The 19,235-nt window shown below is 42.4% G+C and overlaps 1 protein-coding gene across 2 annotated transcripts in view; it reads left to right on the top strand.

The window, feature by feature from the left end:
* Positions 1 to 19,235, top strand: part of ERN1 (endoplasmic reticulum to nucleus signaling 1) — an 85,621-nt gene that overhangs the window by 17,009 nt on the left and 49,377 nt on the right. For both annotated transcript variants that reach the window (XM_055320620.1, XM_055320613.1), the window contains exon 2: positions 18,266 to 18,386. In XM_055320620.1, coding sequence (XP_055176595.1) covers positions 18,266 to 18,386 — 121 coding nt within the window. The remainder of the gene's footprint in view (positions 1 to 18,265; positions 18,387 to 19,235) is intronic.

Below are 19,235 nucleotides of genomic sequence, written 5' to 3'. Positions count from 1 at the left end.
TACTTATCAAATCATGTGCCCTCCTTAATGCCCATCACCTAATTACCCCATCCCCCTCCCATGTTCCCTCCAGCAACCCTCTATAGTTAAGGCTCTCTCATGGTTTTTCTCCCTCTCTGATGACTTCCCATTCAGCACTTTCTCCCTTATTCTATGATCCTCTGTGCTATTTCTTATATTACATATATGAGTGAAACCATGTCTTTATCTGATTGACTTATTTCGCTCAGCATAATACTGTCCAGTTCCATCCATGACCATATAAATGGTTAAGTATTCATCCTTTCTAATGGCTGAGTAGTATTCTGTTGTTTGTATATGTATATACACACATATATACATATACATATATATGTGTATATACACACCCCACCTACATCTTTATCCATTCATCTGTCGACAGACATCTTGGCTCCTTCCACAGTTTGGCTGTTGTGGATGTTGCTGCTATGAACATTGGGGTGCAGGTACCCCTTTGTTTCACTATATTTATCTGTGGGGTAAATTTCTAGTAGTGCAATTGTTGGGTTGTAGGGTAGCTCTCAAGGAACCTCCATACTATTTTCCAGAGTTTGCTGTACCAGCATGCATTCCCACAAACAGTGTAATTCAAAGGGTTCTCCTTTCTCCATATCCTCGCCAACATTTGTTGTTTCCTGTCTTAATTTTACCCGTTCTGATTGGCATGAGGTGGTATCTCATTGTAGTTTTAATTTGTATTTTCCTGATGCCAAATGCTGTGGAGCATTTTTTCATATTTTTCAACATGGCCATTTGTATGTCTAATTTGGAGAAATGTCTGTTCATGTCTTCTGCCCATTTCTTAACTAGAAGTCTGGGGCTTGAAAAAAAGTTTTTCAAGCCCCAGGCGACTCTAATATGCTGTCCTGTACCTTAATCCTGGACAAGCAAATGTATTTCCATGTGCCTTGTCACATCAGAACACTGGACCAGACTGGAGACAGATTTGGCTCATTTTGTAGAGAAATTGGGATTGATATGTCCTGCTAGTTAGTGGCAGAACTAGTAATGGACAAGCTGGCATTGTACTTTTTCCAATATATTGTAGTGCCCAACTTTTGAAGAACTGGTAATTCCAGAGAGATTTTTTTTTCTCTGAGTACTAACTACTGAAATTGCTTTTAAGAAATCAGCTTTAACTTATAAACTGGCTTTGTATTAAATACACTTAGTCAATGAATTATAAGATATTTAGAATTGTTTAAAGTTCTACTTTATGCTTATCTAGTATTTTTGCCTTCTCCATATATTAAGAGGCCTAAGGAATCTGAACAATACTGGCTTGTAGGTTCCTTCACAGTACTTTCTCTGGATTTTAAGAGAACCTGCTGGGGCAGCCCCAGTGGCTCAGCGGTTTAGCGCTGCCTTCAGCCCAGGGCCTGATCCTGGAGACCTGGGATCGAGTCCCACGTCAGGCTTCCTGCAGGGAGCCTGCTTCTCCCTGTGTCTCTGCCTCTCTCTCTCTCTCATGAATAAATAAAATCTTTAAAAATAAATAAAAATAACCTGCTGGAGCCACAATGAAGCAGCTAAGGGGAGTGGGTGTTGGAAGAAACTTGTGAAAGGAGTGGGTTCAATAAAGTACAAGAATGAAGCATATAAACAAAAAGGAACTTTCTTACAGGGTGAGAATGTGGGTTGGAAGCAAATTGTGGGAGGGTATGGTTTGCGATACCTGCTTTCTTCCCCTTCTCCTGGGAGGGCTGGGTATCTGGATTATTCATCAGCCCCCAGGGATTTTGCATCAGGTTCATTGAAGGGCCTGATTGTAGAATGCATGCAGGAGCTGGTGAGCCTGGTGTCTCGGCAACTGGACTGGCCTTGGTTGTTACCCTAGGAATTCAAATGGGTAGTTTAGAAACAAGCGGACCTCGCTTCTGAGTGTCACGTAGACTGGGCTTGACCAAATCTAAAGCCTGGCTTGATCAATGGTGACAAATGTCAGTAGGATTGGGAGGTCACTCTTTGATGACAGTGTCTACATGGGGCTGAGCATCTGACCTAACAGTTGAGTAAACTTCAGGATGAGGCTGTGTTTTCTGACCAAAAATCTCAGTTCTGTTCTCCTCATGTAGTCGGATATGTGTAGCTTGTCATTTTAGCTCTTTTGAGATGTAGTTTGTAGGCACAGTCTTCTGTTTTCATGTGTGTTTTAACCCATACGATACACATCGTATTTTTTTCAATGAGTGGGAAGTGGGAGGTGAGGGTTTGGGTGCTTGCCAGCTAGGAGACTTTGGACAGGTGAGTTATTTCCTTTCTGTTTCTTCCTCCGTAAAATAAGGTATGAAACTAGAAGATCTAGGCCGGCCGTTTCCTAATGTCTTTCCAAATTGGGAACACCATTTAGGTTAAAATGACCAGTCCCCCTGACACTGTACAGCTTCACATCCATTCTTACCTGGGTTGTCGAAGATAAGAAGGCTGCTTTGCTTTGGGCCTCCAGCTTCCCTAGCTCCCAGATGTAGTAGATTCCATCAATTCATTCACCCGTTTTATTGGGTATATATTATAGGCCAACACGTTAGAGGTGCTGGGGGCACATTAATGAACAAAACAAGTGTGTGTGCCCTCAGGAAACTTCTACTTAGTGGACAGAGTCAAGCCATAATAGCATGATAAATGCATAAATATGTTTGTGAGAAAGTGATAAAATTCTATGGAAAGAAAGAAAACCCAGAGCAGAGCGAGCAAGGGAGATGAGGGCCTGGGAGTTGCCACAACAATGGGCTGTGGGTGGTTTTTTTTTTAAGGTTTTATTTATTCATGGGAGACACACAGACCTACGCAGAGGGAGAAGCAGGTTTCTTGTGGGGAGCCTGATGTGGAACTCGATCCCAGGACCCTGGCTTGGATTATGACCTGAGCCAAAGGCAGACGCTCAACCACTGAGTCACCCAGGAACCCCTGTGATTTCATTTGCTGTGGTTTCATTTGGTGTCTCTCACTATCCTGTACTGCCCAGGCAGAGTGTGGGTCCTTTCCTAAACACTGTCCTCTCCTAGACAAGAGCCCTTCCCCTACTCTGAGTGGCATCATATCACACAGTGTTGGAGTTAATATATAGATTTATGCCCTAGTTTATTTCTCATCTCCTCTTCTGAAGGACTGGTATTGATAACTCACATATGTTTGAAAGCACTGAGCAAATATGAGGTATTGAGTGTAACTGTTGCCAATTTAATGACAAGAGTAAGTTTAAAATTCTGTCAAGGAAATCTCAGAAACCTCCGCAATTCAGGGAACAGAGCCAGCAATTCTTGGATTTTTGTGATGGTTCTGCTCCCAAATATACATGTGGTATGTATATGTTTTTTACAAACAAGATTAAACCATTTTTCCCCCCATTGTAGAAGTATCTATAAGCTCTCCAGATAAATTTAAATACTTCAAGAAAGATGTAAAGCCAGGTTTAGGGAATCTCTGACTTCAAAGGCACCACCTTTCTCTGAACAATACAGTGACCTTATACTATAATTGTGTTAAGGTTCATTTTCCACTTGCTGTGGTCTGGTTTTGCAAAGCAGAAAACGGTTTCCTTTATGCATAGAGATTAAGAACAAGTTTATCTGTAGTTCTGGCACTCAGCTGACTGGGAACCAAACCACAGTTGCTTCGAAAACCAATCCCAAAGTCCTCTTGATCTGTTAGTTCAGTACTTGGAAATCTTAGGGCTTTTGGGGCCTGGGTAAAGTTCAATCACTTATCTGATTTGTGGTTTGGAGAAGACTGAGATCTCCCTTTCAGTTTAGGAGGTGGTTGGTTTTAGTATCTACAGCAAGAATGTGCGCATAGGAGTCACCCACTTCCTCCCACATAACATTAGTTGATTTCTATTGGTATTTCTTTTCCCCACCCTGAACCTTAAGTGAATCAGATTATTACTAATTTCCAATGTTGAAATATTTTAAGATAAGTGGAGACAGTGGGATGTTGAAAGACCAGGATTGGGAATGACTCTGCTTAAAAGCATCAAGACTTCTAAACTCTCTCAAATTCTTATGTGGGTTTTGGGCATGTTTTGATTGGTTGGGGCTGGAAGAATCTGCAGTAAAGCCTGAGGAGGGATGAAGGCCTGGTAAATCATGGATCATCCCATTTCTGAGCTAACAGGCAGATTCAACCCTGCCGTCTTACTTTGTAGAATTGGAAACTGGTGCCCAGAGAGATTTAATGACTTGCCCAGAGCCCACCCCCACAACACATACCCTTTATCCCATCCCTTTTCCTTTCAGTTTTGTTCAGCCAAAAGCATATGTTGAGCATGTCCCAGGCTCTTGAGGATACCTGAGGAAATTTGGGGTTTTTAACTTGGAGTTTTGAGAGCATGATTAACAAGACTTTGGAGTTACACGAATGCAAGCCTGCAGCCTGCAGAAGGAGAAGAAGGCCTGAGCAGGGAAGTAGGGGTTCAGAGTTGTAGGGAATTGGTCCTGGCGGGGCCTAGGCACACCGCCAGGTCTGCTGCCAGGAGGCATGCATGTGGACCCTGCCATCTTTTCCCTTGTGTTGTACTACTTTTCTGCCAGATGGTAAACTCCTTGAAGGCAGGAGTGTTATAGGCCTTGGAGCTCCAGTGCCTTATGTATGACACGACCCCTCTTTCTTTATAGCTGTGGGATAAGAGAGAGTCCAGCCTGGGGGTGGGGTTGAAATGAGTGAACTAGCCGGTATATGAGGCCGGGAAGAATCCAACAGGAAGAAGTGTGAAACAGGGAGTGCCTGGAAGAGATTGATAAATACTTCATATCCTTGCCAACTTGCCTGAGTAATCTGTGATTGTGAGCCGGTGACTTACCATTTTATAAGTTAGTACCAAGTTTTTTGCCTGCAGTACAGAAATGGCCCTGGAACTGAGAGCAGGTACTGGGGAGATGGAACACCCAGAAGTTTAAAAAGACTTCAGAGGGAGCTTTCTGATCCCACGCATGGTGGCTGGCCAGAGAGATCCCTCAGGTGAGGGGCCTCATAACACAAGAGCTCTTGTTCTGGGGTTCGTTCTGTAGCCATATTTCACCACAACAGTGATTTATTAAACCTGCCCATGAAGTTTTGGTGTGTTATGCTCATACTCAGCTGTGAAACAGCTAAGAAACATGATCTAACGTTAGTAAAAGTTAAAGCACCAGAGAAGACTCACCTGTGGTGTGAACACAGATTGTGTTTGGCATATCAAATATTTCACCTTAGGGGAGGGATCCCCCCCCGCCCCCGCCCCAAGATGTGCTTTACACCCATCACAATAGCCCACTCTCCTTTCTGTAAGCTGCAAGGGTAACAAATAAGCATGTGAAGAAGGTTCTGATTTTGTGGCCCACTCTGCATGAATGCACGCTTGGGCTTCTGTCTGCTTCCCCATTCTCCCTCTGCTTCCTCCAACAGCTTGGGCCTACAGGTCTTCAAACACAGTAAATTATCTGTAGCCCCAGGATCTTTGTAGAGACTGTTCCCTCTGTCCAGGCAATTCCTCCCTTCCTTCCCCTGCTTCCTATAGATCTTAATTCAAATGTCACTCTTTAAGGATAACCTCTTTTTTTAAAGGTTTTATTTATTCATGAGAGACACAGAAAGAGGCAGAGACATAGGCCCTGCAGGGAGCCTGATGCATTACTTGATCCTAGGACCCAGGGATCACAAACGGAGCCAAAGGCAGATGTTCAACCACTGAGCCACCCAGGGGTCCCTAGGAGAACCTTTGACACTGTGAGCCTGTGCACCCCCATCATGGGACCAGAGCAGCTTCTCCTAGGCTCTCAGGGTTCCCTGTATGTCTTTTTCATAGTACTCACTGCAGTTTGTCATTCTGTTTGCATGATTATTTGACTACTGTGGTCCCTTATTAGTCTATAAACTCCACTGGGGCAGGAATAGATCTGTTATTAAATCCTATTGCCTCATGTAGTTCTTAATGAGTTGTCATAATAGTAACTGGCACTTACATGGTGCTCACTGTATACTAGGCACTGTTGTAAGAACTTTACATGTACTTACTCATTTAAACCTCCTAACAGTGCTTTGAAGTAGATATTATTACCGTCCCCATTTTGTGGGTGAGAAAACTGAGGCGCAGTGAGCTAAGCGACTGCCGGGATGGTCTGGCTCCAGAGTCTGCCCCTCTAGCAGCCACAGGGTACTGGCAGGCACTACAATGAAGCATAACAAATGGAAGTTTTACTATCAAGCATCATCAGAGAATGGGGGGTACTGTATGAATGAGTTTCCAGATAATTCACATTCAGTCCCTTAACTCGAAATGTACAGTTTAATGAAAACCTCTTCAGTAGTTCTATTCTTCCTGCTTAAACACCACCAACCAAACATATTTTACCCTTTTCATAATTATTTAGATTGTCAGCACCAGCCACTGTCTACTTGCTGTCTGCCCATGAGGGTAAATAGGGAGCAGTTGAAGCTAGAGAAAGAGTAGATAATCAGGTTTTTGAGTGTGTTTACTTTCTGATGGCATCTTTGGCTACCACCAATTTCTTTAATATAACGATCTTCCCTAATATTTACATAACTCTTGTCTTTGACATTCTTAACATTTATTTTGGTTTCTTAGCATTTAAAGAGATGTTGCCGAGGTGCCTGGGTGACTTAGTCCGTTAAGCGTCTGCTTTCAGCTCAGGTCATGATCCCAAGGTCCTGGGATCAAGCCCAGCATCCCATCCGGCTCCTTGCTCAGCAGGGAGCCTGCTGCTTCTCCCCCTGCCTGCGTTCCCTCTGCTTATTATGCTCACTCTGTCAAATAAATAAATAAAATCTTAAAAAAAAAATTAGTTGCTGTTTCTCAGTTTTCAAAAGAGAAAACAGAGTTGGGAGCTTAGCCGCCTTGCCCCACAATGCGAATGCCCTCTCAGCCACTTTTCTGACCTGGAGAAATCAGCAGTAAGATAGGATGACCTCCAGATGAGGCAAAAGCCTGACCAGTATGAGGACTTTAAGAAGAGAGGTCCCTGGGAAAATGAAGCCTGCTGGCAGCCTAGTGAGCCCCCATCCTCCCATCCCTGTGCCAGAGGGTCATTTGTCCTTTGTCTGGAGGGGAGTTCTCTTCTCCTTGGTGTCTGGAAGGGCTTCTACCTTGACCCTAAAGGCTTGGTAACTCCTCATTGGTAATGCCTTGCTGCTTCTGTTCTCTGCCTACCCCTCAGGAAGCTGGAGAAAGCAGCCTTGTGGCACCTGAGCCAGTCCCCTTGTTTCGCCTGTTTCTCAGCACTCAGATTTCATACCACAACTCTGTAGACTTGGTTGTGCCAACACAGTCTTCCAAGTAGTCTCTTTTGCATTCCTAGCTCTGTCCAGATGTGTGAGAATTGCAGAGGGATGTGTACACTTGCCTCTCCAGGAAGCCTAGAACATAGAAACCTGTGCTGCAATTCTGGAAATCTGGTGGCATAAGATTTTTTTTTTCCACATGAAAAAGTCAATATTCAGATCTGCATTTCCTTCCCTTTTTTGTGAGCCTCACATTCCTGCTAAGTGCAGCAGTCATGGCTTACTATGTGAAGCTCGTCAGTATGTTTGGTCATTAAAATGGTTCTCGCTGTTCAAAGGAGTTGTCCTGTGCTAATCAGTAATGTGTGTTTCCTTGGCACTGGCATTAAAAGAATGACTCGTTTCATCAAAGGAATTGGCAGTGGCTACAGTATCATCATCATCATCATCAAAGAGCATTTTTTTTTTTTAAACCATTGGAACTGGGCTGGATAAATGTCTGTTGCAGGAATTTTTTATGGTGGTCAAGGCTATGACCTTTAACTTTTTCTGGTGTTATTCCCACCCACTTGGATCTCCAGTGGGATCTCAGGAATTTTTATCCAGAACATTTTTTAAAGACCCCACCCTGTATAATTTGCAGTGCCTTTTGGTATGTTGGGTGTCTATATAGAATCCACAAATTACATTTTGGTCTCCTCCTAAAGCTCTGCCCCCATATCAGAGCAGGGTACTTGCCGATCTTCATCTGCCCCAGCAAAATTCAAGGAGGAGCTCCAGGCCTGAAGTAATTTAAGCTTATGGTTGTTAGAGAACCGTGATTTTAAAGTAGTGAAATTATAGTGTGGTGTAGTGGGCAAAGGACCCGACGGAGAGGCGGAGGCCTTGGTTCCAGTCCTCTACGGTTAACTGTCTCTGGTGCCTTGGGCAAGTCCCTACTTCTCTAGGTCTTGACTTCCTCTCTTTTTCATCTCTAAAATAGCCTATCCCAGAAGCTGTAAACAGCCCCTACTGTTTGATCTGTGTCGTATGGAACCATATGGGCTCCGTTGACTCTCCGGCTGATAGGAGAGAAGAATGGGGTGTGGTGCACTGGGCCAGTAGGGAAGTAATAATCCTCAAGTGAACTTGAAACAGTGGGGATTCCGTCTAGGCGAGAACTGACTGACCAGGTATCTATCTCAACTAGAGCTGCATTTCATAGTGTTTGACTTCTATAAAGCTTGGCAACATCTGGCAAGCTTAGGTCGCAATTGGGTCATAAATACAGTTGTTTGTAGATAGCTTTTATTTAACTAGAGCATTTATCCACTTTCTACTTGACCCCCTTGGTTCCTGTCCCCCCGCCAAAGAACTCTCTAGCCAGTGTAAAAAGTAAAATTGATAGTTTCAACTTAGTTGCAACTATCAGGACTGAAAAATCTGGAATCTAATGGAGTCCTCCCCTCCTGCTTGGGGTTTTCATAGGGGGGCTTCCTCATGATACATTTAACTGCAGATGAGTATGCAGACTCAAGTAGATGAAGTCTGGCTTTCTGTGAGGCTGGTGGTCTCCCAGTGCATTGACGGTTGAAGTCTCACCTTGATCAGTTTGTTTACCACGCTGCTCAATGAAGATAAGTGAGCCTCACAGGATTCTGAATTTTTGAGATTCAAACTGCTGCTGTTTCCCTTTAGTGAAGGCAACGAAGTAAGAGTGGCAACACCTGCATTCCAAATCTCAGCCACTAAATGATTGTGTAACCTTGGGTTTTAGTTTTCACGTCCATAAAATGCTTTGGGACCTTAGGGATTTGATACTCCTCGAAACAATAAGAGCTTGTTTCCTTGGCTATGGTTTGCTACAGGGTTTCACTGAGCATCTTTCATGCCCAAGTGTATTTCCCTCTCTCATGGTATCAATATAAGCCAATGGCAGAGGGACCCTGAAGACAGACAAAACTGCCAGCTGCTTGACCTCAGACACTTAGCCTGGGGCACCAGAACCAGTTTTGGGGAAATATATTCACCTGTTGTGAAAGTAACCTATCTTCGAGCTCAGGAATGAAGTGGACTTATGAGGAACCTTTTATGAGAACCATTAGAGGAGTAGCCTAAACTGAAGAAGTGTAACTGTCTTGAGTGGTGGTTAATTACACCACACAGAAGAATTGCCACAAATGCAAGTTTAACTCTCTTAGTTGCTTAGCTTGGAAACCACACAGGACTATTCAGTTAGGCCTTGCCCTTTTCTGCATCCCAACCAGACACTTGACTCCCATCCAAAGCAAATGTCATGGTTACCTTTGTTGACTTAATACCAGGAAGCATAACAGCCAATAGTCTGGTTAGAAGGAACTAGATAGTTGATGGATTATTGCTGACCTACCTGCAGGTAAACAAAGTATAATAGAGTTTGGAATGATTTTGTAGTAGACTGAGATCACTAAAACAGACACAAACCAGAAAGTCTCTTAATGTCAGTAATGTCTTAATTCTGTCTTAATCTTTCTCCCAAGTCAGCAGATGGGAGACTAAACACAATGAGTTTTGTGTGCCACATTGTACCTTTGGCTAGCCAGAAGTCTCCGTGTTTGGAACGAGTACTTCACTGTTGGATCAGACTTGTAATGAGATGGGGGCTGGGCAGCAGAGTATGATTAGAATAAAAATCTTTGTCTCTCTAATCAGGCTTTTACATATATCCTCATAGGTAGGCCTTTGGGATCTGCTCGTTTAGCCCCCTCTTCCTGATTAGTAAGAGGCTTAAACTCATGTGAATTTTTTAAAAAGATTTTATTTATTTATTTGGGACCGAGAGAGCAGGCACACACAATTGGGGGTAATGGGTAGAGGCAGAAGGAGAAGCAGACTTCCCACTAGGCAGGGAACCTAAGACACAAGGCTTCTCCCAGGACCCCCGAGATCATGACCTGAGCTGAAGGCAGATGCTTAACTGACTGAGCCATCCAGGTGCCCTTGGAATTTTTTTTTTTTTTTTTTTTGGTCAACAAAAGACCTTTATTTGTAATGGGTGTGTGCTGACATTTACTGGGCACTGATTTCAGTCTTAACAGCTGCTTTGGTGAATTCTTAATGGTTTTTGGCCATCATCTACATGGTCTTCTAGGTAGGATCAGTGGTGTTGGAATAATAGTACTGAGTTGGATGCTTTTATAAAGCAGCCAGAATTGCAAATAGCCAGACTTTAAGTTTATATAGTCTGAAGTAGATGATATTGCTGCAAATAGAATTATAGATGCAGATGTCCTTTTCTTGAATACTGTTCAGTGCCTGCCAGAGGACTGTGTTTCAGAATATTATTTTAAGGTCTGTCATGCTGAATTGACCTATTACTGCACAGGTTGGTGTGTGTGTGTGAGAGTGTGTGTGTGTGTGTGTGTGTGTGTGTGTGTGTGTGTGTAAAGTCCTATAGGGGTGATGGCCTATTATGGCATGCCAGAAAGTGTTTTATTGATCTCTCTTAAAATTGGCTTTTCCATCCTGTAGCTTTCAGCAAATTATGGCCAGGAGAATACTCCAGTCTGTTTGTTGTTACCCTTCACCTCTGCCACCTTATCCATCAGACGCCACCTCCCTTACCGTATTCACACATATACACACACAGTCTCTCTCCCCTCTTTTGGTATTGTACATCCCCCACAGAGAATGCCCTTCTCACCTGAGTGTTATTGCTAAGATTAATAATTATAAACTCTTATTCCTTAGCACATCTAATCCATTCAAAATCCATTGTTCTAGGGCAGCCCGGGTGGCTCAGCAGTTTAGCACCACCTTCAGCCCAGGGCCTGATCCTGGAGACCCAGGATCAAGTCCCATGTCGGGCTCCCTGCATGGGGCCTGCTTCTCCCTCTGCCTGTGTCTCTGCCTCTCTCTCTCTGTGTCTGTCTCTCATGAATAAATAAATAAAATCTTTTAAAAAAATACATTATTCTACATTTGGTGACATGCAGCTTTAACTCTTCTCAAGATTGTGTATACCCTTAAGTAGTAAAACAAAAACACTGGAAATCTTTCTTATCTAATCCTTCCCTCACTTGGGGACTTGTTTTACATCTTACCTGTAAAACTATAATGTGCATGTATTAACCAACCAAAATGAACTTGTAAGTCACTTTACCTCTGTTGCTGGCACCCAGTTGGTTTGAGCCCTGGCAAGGAGCCACTGCACTGCATAAGTCAGACTGGTTGTTGATGGCAGGTTATAGGTTCCAGGAATTTAGGTACATGGTATCTTGTGTAATATTTTACTGGAAGCAGGCCAGTATCCTTGCTGGAGTAACACAAGTATTGTACCTTTAGTTTGGGGGAATGGTTTTCTTAGCCTTAAATAAAGAAAACTAAAGTTTAGATTATGTAATGTAACAGTAATCCAATGAACATAGAGGAAAAATTAGTAAAACAAAACAAAAAAGAAAAAAACAGCCTCTGAATATAGCCTGGAAATTAGTGTAGTACTACTAAAAGAGAAAAAAAAAATCATTATGTTGTTAACCAGATGATTGTATTCTAAAATTATTATAAAGACTGTGGTCTTTGGGGTGCTAGTCGGAAGTAGAGAAGATTCACTGAAAAAATATATATATTTTAAGATTTTATTTATTTATTCATGAGAGACAGAGAGAGAGAGAGAGTCAGAGACACAGGCAGAGGGAGAAGCAGGCTCCATGCAGGGAGCCTGATGTGGGACTCGATCCCCAGTCTCCAGGATTATGCTCTGGGCTGAAGGCCATGCCAAACCGCTGAGCCACCCAGGCTGCCCCTGGAAAGATTTTAACTCTGTTTACTGTTTCTGCTTATCTGACTAAGCTAGTGCTACAGTGTTGCCATACAGATTGAACTTCTGGGGGTGTAGTGGGGCTTGCCTTGATTGATTCGTATGCTCTCTGAGAAATATGTGGCTTTCCTGTTCCAGTGGTGGGTCCTTTGGAGGTGTGTGTACACCTCTTTTGTGGGGCTGATTCATCACCAGTGCCGTAAACAGAACCAAGCAGTCCTATATTTATCAACTATAGATCACTTTGGAAAGCTGGTGTGAGACCCAGGTGTGCATGGCACTACTTCTTCCCACTGATTTCAAGATGAAAAATCTGCTGTTTTTATTAACTTATGTATGACCTTTGTTACTAGGAGTCAATGTGTGTGTGTGGATTATTTCTTGAAATGTGTGTCTGAAACTTAAGCATTGTATTTCTTTGGAAGATGCAGCATTTCTGAAAACCCTGATGGGGACCACTGGGTTCTCCCATGTTCCGAATCTTGGAGGAGCTTGCGGTGTGCTTCCCTGCTGTTCTTCCTCAGGGGGCAGAGGGTGAGTAGAAATGAGCAGCCACCCCAGTGGTAGATGTGACACCTGAAACCAAGCCCTGGGCTTTGCTGGTTGTTTAAGGTACTGGTGAGCTGCCTCCTTGCCTGATGAGTCCCAAGTTCTTGTTCAGAAATGGGTGGGCTTTTTTCGTAAGAGTTGATTTCATTTGTTTTTGTGCTGTTTCAACACATCCCTATCTCGTGCCAGATTCTCTTTACTAAAGACATCATCATCATCATCTTCTTCTTTTTTTGAGAGAGCACTCAGAAATGGGGCGAGGGGCAGAGGCAGAGGGAGAAGCAGACCTGCTCAGCTGAGCAGGGAGCCCAACTAGATGGTGCTTGATCCCTGTACCCTGGAATCATGACCTGAGCCAAAGGCAGACCAGGCGCCCCTGAAGATATTTTCTAAACAAAGTTATTTCAGAACTCCTTTTAGGAAAGATTTTTTTTTCTTACCTAAAATATAAGGAGTTAATTAATGCAAGAATGACTAACAATTAGCTGAGTTTAGAATATTAGAATGAAATTCTAATTTTAATCATCTCTATATAAGCTGTTGGTAGTTACTTCCACGTCTTAAGAGTAAAGGCAAAGTGAGTGGTGCATTTTATGAAATGATGTAGATGCTGGACTTTGCTTTACCATCAGAACCATGAACATGAGGGTTCAGTCCCAGTACTGCATTTGTTTTCATGGGAGGAAGGCTCTTCGTTGAAGTCTTGGCCAAGCAGGGCTGCAGTGAGGCTGTCCTACCACCACTGAATGAACTTACATGAAATAAATTGGTTTTACTAGCAACTTGACTGCCCAGCATCATCTGCCCTGAATTGCCAGGTTTCATTCATACTCCTCGGGCTGGGGGTTTCCGGCATTGTTACCTTGGGATCACTTCCTGGGAGAGTGTGTGTGTGATTGGGTTTCCACAAGGACCAGATGGCTAATGGATGTTCAGTGTTAAATTAGACTAAGTTACCAGCTACTAGCATTCTCCCTGGCCACAGTGTCCTTGCGATTACTTCTTAGAAGTCGCCGTTGAAGCCAGAAGTACATATCCTCCTATTTGGAAAAATGAGTTAGATTCCAGGTAGTCAACTTGAAGCAGATCTACAGAATCAGCATTTTGTTTCCATTTTCAGGCTCTCTGGAAATGAGTGTGTGTAACAGTGGGCCTCTGGCCCTTTCATCCATCACAGAGAGAAGAGAGCCCCAGGGACTAAAGTGGCCAGGTGAGGTAGCTTGCGAGTTCATCGTTGTGAAGCAGCATTTTAGATGTTCAGGTACAAATGGTTCTCAGCCTGCTCAGTATCCCGAAAAGCATCTAGAAGCTTATTTAGTTCAGCTTGGTAATAGCGACTGTATCTGAAGGCAGGCATTTTCATGCTTTCAAAAATGCTGGGGGAGAAAAGCCAGAAATGTTGTGATGGTAATTTGCCATGTGAGAGAATAACACTGTTCAGGGTAGCTCCCTGGACATTTTAATTGGAAACCGTCAGCAGCCTCCAAAGAAGAGAGCAGCCTGTTGTGACAGGGTCTGTGACGTCAGTGTGGACACTATGATTAACCATCAGCACTCTTGGTTGCTAAATTCAACTTCTAGCCAAACCTGGTATTTTTGAGATTTTCAGAGGACTGTGTTAGTTATGTGATTAGTGGTCGTCTTTCGATTCACCAACCAACCATAGACAATTGCTCTTCCTGTGGTTTCTAAGATGCTCAGACAAGGCAGGTGGCTTTTGTTTCCACACCAGTAATGAAGCAGCACTGATATGTTTTAGTAAATATGGACCCATTTTAATGTTCATACTGTGATAAGATATGTTTGGGGATATTTTAGTTCATTAGAATTGTACTGTAGGCTTTAATAACCATGACAAAACTCCTCTATTCCTGGATACACCCTGTCTTACCAAGGGACCTTTTTGTTGCTAAACTTTTGTTTCTGTTTGGTGGATATTAATGATCAAAAGTGGTCCAGTTGTCTGATGTCCTGATATGGCAAGCACTTCATCTGGAACTTAGGGTCTTGCTGAAGCTCTTTTAAATTTGGGCTAACCTGCTAACTTGTCCATCTCCTTTCTATTTTTTATGAAAAATTCATTACTGATTATACGATCCTATTATAGAGAATTTAGAATACATAGAAAAAGACTGTTGCTATAATTTTGCAGTATTTTCTTCATCTTTATATATATATAATATTTATTTATGTAAATAAACAAAAGGGGTATGTGTATGTTTATATGTGTGTTTGTTTTAGGACAGTTTGGGGTGGCAAGTGACAGAAATCTAGTTCCAAGAAACATAAGCAAAGAGGGGGAATTATTTGTAAGGCTCTCTGAGCCCAAGGACTGGAAGCCCAAGTCCTTGAGGAAGCGTGGAAGCCAGGGCACTCTCCCCATCTTTCAGCTGTGTTTCTTCTCAGGCTTCTTTCTCCCTTTTAATCTGTCTCTCCCATCCAGTAAACATTCACAGAGATCTCCTGAGTTTAATTTCTTGCCAGTTCAGTGACTCAGAGTTCAACACAATTCTTGTGTCTTCCCAAGACCTGTTATTGTACAAAATACCTGTTCCTGGGAGAACTATGACAGAGGGAGGGGACTCAGGGGGGCTTCCCACCTCTTGGTCCCAGGGAGGCATACATTATTCCCTTTTTATTTGTTCAGTCTCTAGCCTGCCTCCCTCCCTCCCCTACTAATCTCACTGTCCCACATCAGCTGTAAACCCATTCTACCTTCTCAGGGAGAGACAGTCCTCCGTCTCCCTTAGCTGCAGCCCTCAGGTCTGGTCTTCAGGCCACTGTTCTGCAGGCCCGTGTGCTCTGGGCAATGTGCGTTTCTCTGCTTCAGGTGTGAGCAGGTTCAGATGAGGCTTGTCACTGTCTATACACTGTAGGCTAAAATAATTTCATACCCCAAACATTGGGTGTGCTTGACCTCTGGATTCCCTGCTAAGGCAGACACTACCCTTGAGGCTTCTGTTTTCCCAGCCAGGTAAAAAGGAGACTCTTCTTCCTCAGACTTGAGGCTTTACACTGAGAACAGACTTAGCAGGTAGTGAGGAAGCTTGCTCTTGTGTGTCCCATTCCAGGTGAGTGGGCCCCAGCTCTGGGCAAAAGAAAGGGTGGAACTTCTTTGCCTCTAGGCCAGGAGCAGGCAAGGGAGGAGAGAGTGAGGTTCTGGTAGCTGCTTCACCCCCTTTGCCAGTGGGTCTCCACAGTGGAAAAGGAATGCAGGGACCAAGATGTTTGTCCTGCCATCTCAGGCTGCTTTAGAGGGAGCCATTGGGCTTTCCTTCCTAAGGGATTAACTAGGTGCCATCCTGGTTCTTACCAAGAGTGGGCAGGTATTTGGGGGTCAGGCTGCCATGCACAGGTAAACCCCCCCAGTCTTTCATTTAGTGCTAAAAGCCAGCCATAGAATTTTAAAAATTTTGTGCCAAAATCCAAACTCTCACAGTATTAAGCAAGTTGTGTTGGCCCTTATTTACTTATTTATTTATATTCTTATTTTTAATGAACATATAGTGTATCATTAGTTTCAGAGGTAGAGGTCATGATTGATCAGTCTTATATAGTACCCAGTGCTTATTATAGCAGGTGCCCTCCTTAATGCCCATCACCCAGTTACCCCATCCTTCCACCCCTCTCTGTTCCAGCAACCCTAGTTTGTTTCCTATGATTAAGAGTCTCTGATGGTTTGTCTCCCTCTCTTATTTCATCTTGTTTTATTTTCCAGCCTTCCCCTATAATCCTGTTTTGTTTCTTAAATTCCACATATGAGTGAGAGTATATAATTGTCTTTCTCTGATTGACTTATTTCACTTAGCATAATATCCTCTAGTTCTATCCACGTCATTGCAAATGGTAAGATTTCATTTTTTTTTGATGACTGAGTACTATTTCATGGTGGATGTGTGTATCACATCTTCTTTATCTATTCATCTGTTGATGGACATCTGGGTTCTTACCGTAGTTTGGCTATTACGGACATTGCTACTATAAACATTGGGGTGCAGGTCCTTCCTCAAATCACTATACTATGTTTGTATCCTTTGGATAAATACCTAGCAGCACAATTGCTGGATGGTAGGGTAGCTCTATTTTCAGCTTTTTGAGAAACCTCCATACTGTTTTTCAGAGTGTGTGGCCCATTTTTAATTTAAGACCCACAGGAAGCAGATCATTTGTGGGATAGTATACTGACAAAGAGAAAATCTTACTACAAGGAGGCATTGCTGAATGAGCCCATACATCAAAGGCATGTTGTTTCAGGAAACCTTACTAGCTATCACCTGCACATGTGTGAATTGCACTTGTGTACGTGCATGTGTGCACACACCCAGCTGCTCCTATGTAAACCATGTGGATGAGGGTGCAGTTCTTAGCCAAGCTAGAGGATAGGCAGACTAAAGGAAAAAAAAATCTATCGAGTTTAATAATCATCACCGCAGTGTACATTAAAATTTGGATTCTATATTTTTCATATGAAGACCTATAGAAGCATTGCTGTAAATTTTCCTAAGTGCTGTTTTAATGATTACATAATATTCCATTAAGTGTATGTGTCATAATTTATTTCAGTCATTAAGATATTACCGGAAATTCAGATCTTTCCAGTTTTTGTATTTGTAAATGGGATACAATGACCATCATTGTGCACACAGCTTTTTTCTTATCTGGAACTATTCTTTAGGATATAGAAGTGGAATTACAGGATCAAAAATCTGAGCACTTTTATGCTTTCCAGAAAGATTGCACTAACTTATCATTTTCATCGCCACCAACGATGGGTGAGAAAGTAAATATCACCACCTTTGGCTATTTTCTGTAAAGAGGGTGTGTGTGTGTGTGTGTGTGTGTGTGTGTGTGTGTGTGTTTAACTCAGCATAAAAGTTACATTGTTATTTATATTTTGATTATAGGCGAAGAACAATTTGGTTTATGTTTTTCATGCATTTTATAACCTGTCTCTTGAAATCTTGGTGTTTTATTATAATATAACTTTTTTATGTAATGAGAGCGGTTTTTCTTATTTTGCTTTAAATGCTTTCTTCTAATTCTTTGCCTTTGTAAAATTCCATAATTGCATGTGGGTGTTTTGGCATTCTTCTTTATATTGGAGCCTTGCAAGAGGACCAGGTTTTATTTAATTTATTTTTGATATTTTATTTTTTATTTATTTACTTGAGAGGGAGCATATGCCAAAGAGAGTGCAGAGGGAGAAGGAGAAGCAGACTCCCTGCTGAGCAGGGAGCCTGATGCGGGGCTTGATCCCAGGACCCCCAGATCATGACCTGAGCCAAAGGCAGATGCTTAACCACCTGAGCCACCCAGGTGCCCTGAGGACCAGGTTTTAGAAAGTGAAGTATAACCAAGAGAAGGAAGTCCGTTAGAAAGCTGAGCATACTTCTTCCTCTGTTTCAGTGGAGACTGCTTGTGGGTTATTTCAGAATCCCAGTCCTTCATGTCAGGTTCTAAGCCTGTCTGCAGGAAGGATTGCTGCTTCACATAAAGTGATCTGGGGTCTAGTCCTGACTCAGCTATTGTCTAGACATGTGCCCTTAGACATAGTAGGCTCTGTAACCTCAATGCCTTTATCTGTAAGGTGGTGGATTTTAGATGGATAACTTTGAGATGTGCCCAGGGGGGTTTTATGTGGTTGTACATGCCCAAGATGAAGAATCCTGCTGTACACGAAGATTCTTCTATATCTCATTGCAGATTTTTGGAAGTCCCAGCACAGTGACACTTCCTGAAACCTTGTTGTTTGTGTCAACTCTGGATGGAAGTTTGCATGCTGTCAGCAAGAGGACAGGCTCAATCAAATGGACTTTAAAAGAAGGTAATTTGGATTTAGTTTTTGGGTGACATGGGCATTTGCTCAGCTGCTTTGGAGGAAACCTATTCCAGAAAAAGTTACATTTTTAATAAAAAAGGATAGTGGAGTCAAGGAGAAGAGAGGGAATTATACTCAGAGGGTATGTATACAGCTTGAATTATGATTATTAACTAAGTGCATCAGTTAAAAAGGCAAGCTTTATCTTTTGTTTTTTTTTTCTTTCCAGATTTCATGTTTAAGTGGCTCTAGGCTTTTCTATTAATAGTTCTGGCTGGCAGGCCTTTTACAAAGACATGCTGCATAAAAATTTTTTTTAAGTTCTAGCTAATGATTAGAATCTTGTAATCATAATTATAAGAACTATCTTCTGTAACCTCAAATTACTCATTTGTTTTTATAGAGGCTGAAATACTTGAGGGCTGTAAAATTTGACATTCATCCAAATTAGCCACTTTATTGGGTCTTTACGTTGAGGGAAGTGAAAGACTGAGCTTGTTTCTCATTTAATCTGCCATGTCTCCTTTTTTATGATCTTGTCTTCCTGGTGATAGTTAGCAGAGTGGAGTCCTACAGCTGGGAAATTGTATTTGATTTCCAAAGTGATCTTCCTGGATAAAGCCATGCAAATCCAAGGATTTGGGGCTTTCAGAGTCCTCTCTGTTCTTCTGTCCAGTAATAATTCTGATTTGGCTTTAGATTAGAGTCTGACCAGCATGCTCTCTTTCGTCATTGATCTGTGACTCATTATTTTCGTGAGCATAGCAAGTGTTTTTCCTTCGATAATAAAATGTTCCAAAACAGTGTTTTAGATGGAAAAATATTGGCATATGTCAGAAGGTCACACATCATTTT

The sequence above is a fragment of the Nyctereutes procyonoides genome, unplaced genomic scaffold (assembly GCF_905146905.1).
Source record: "Nyctereutes procyonoides isolate TBG_1078 unplaced genomic scaffold, NYPRO_anot_genome, whole genome shotgun sequence".
Lineage (NCBI taxonomy): Eukaryota > Metazoa > Chordata > Mammalia > Carnivora > Canidae > Nyctereutes > Nyctereutes procyonoides.
The sequence above is the reverse complement of the archived record's forward strand: the minus strand, read 5'-3'. Positions and strand labels throughout refer to the sequence as shown.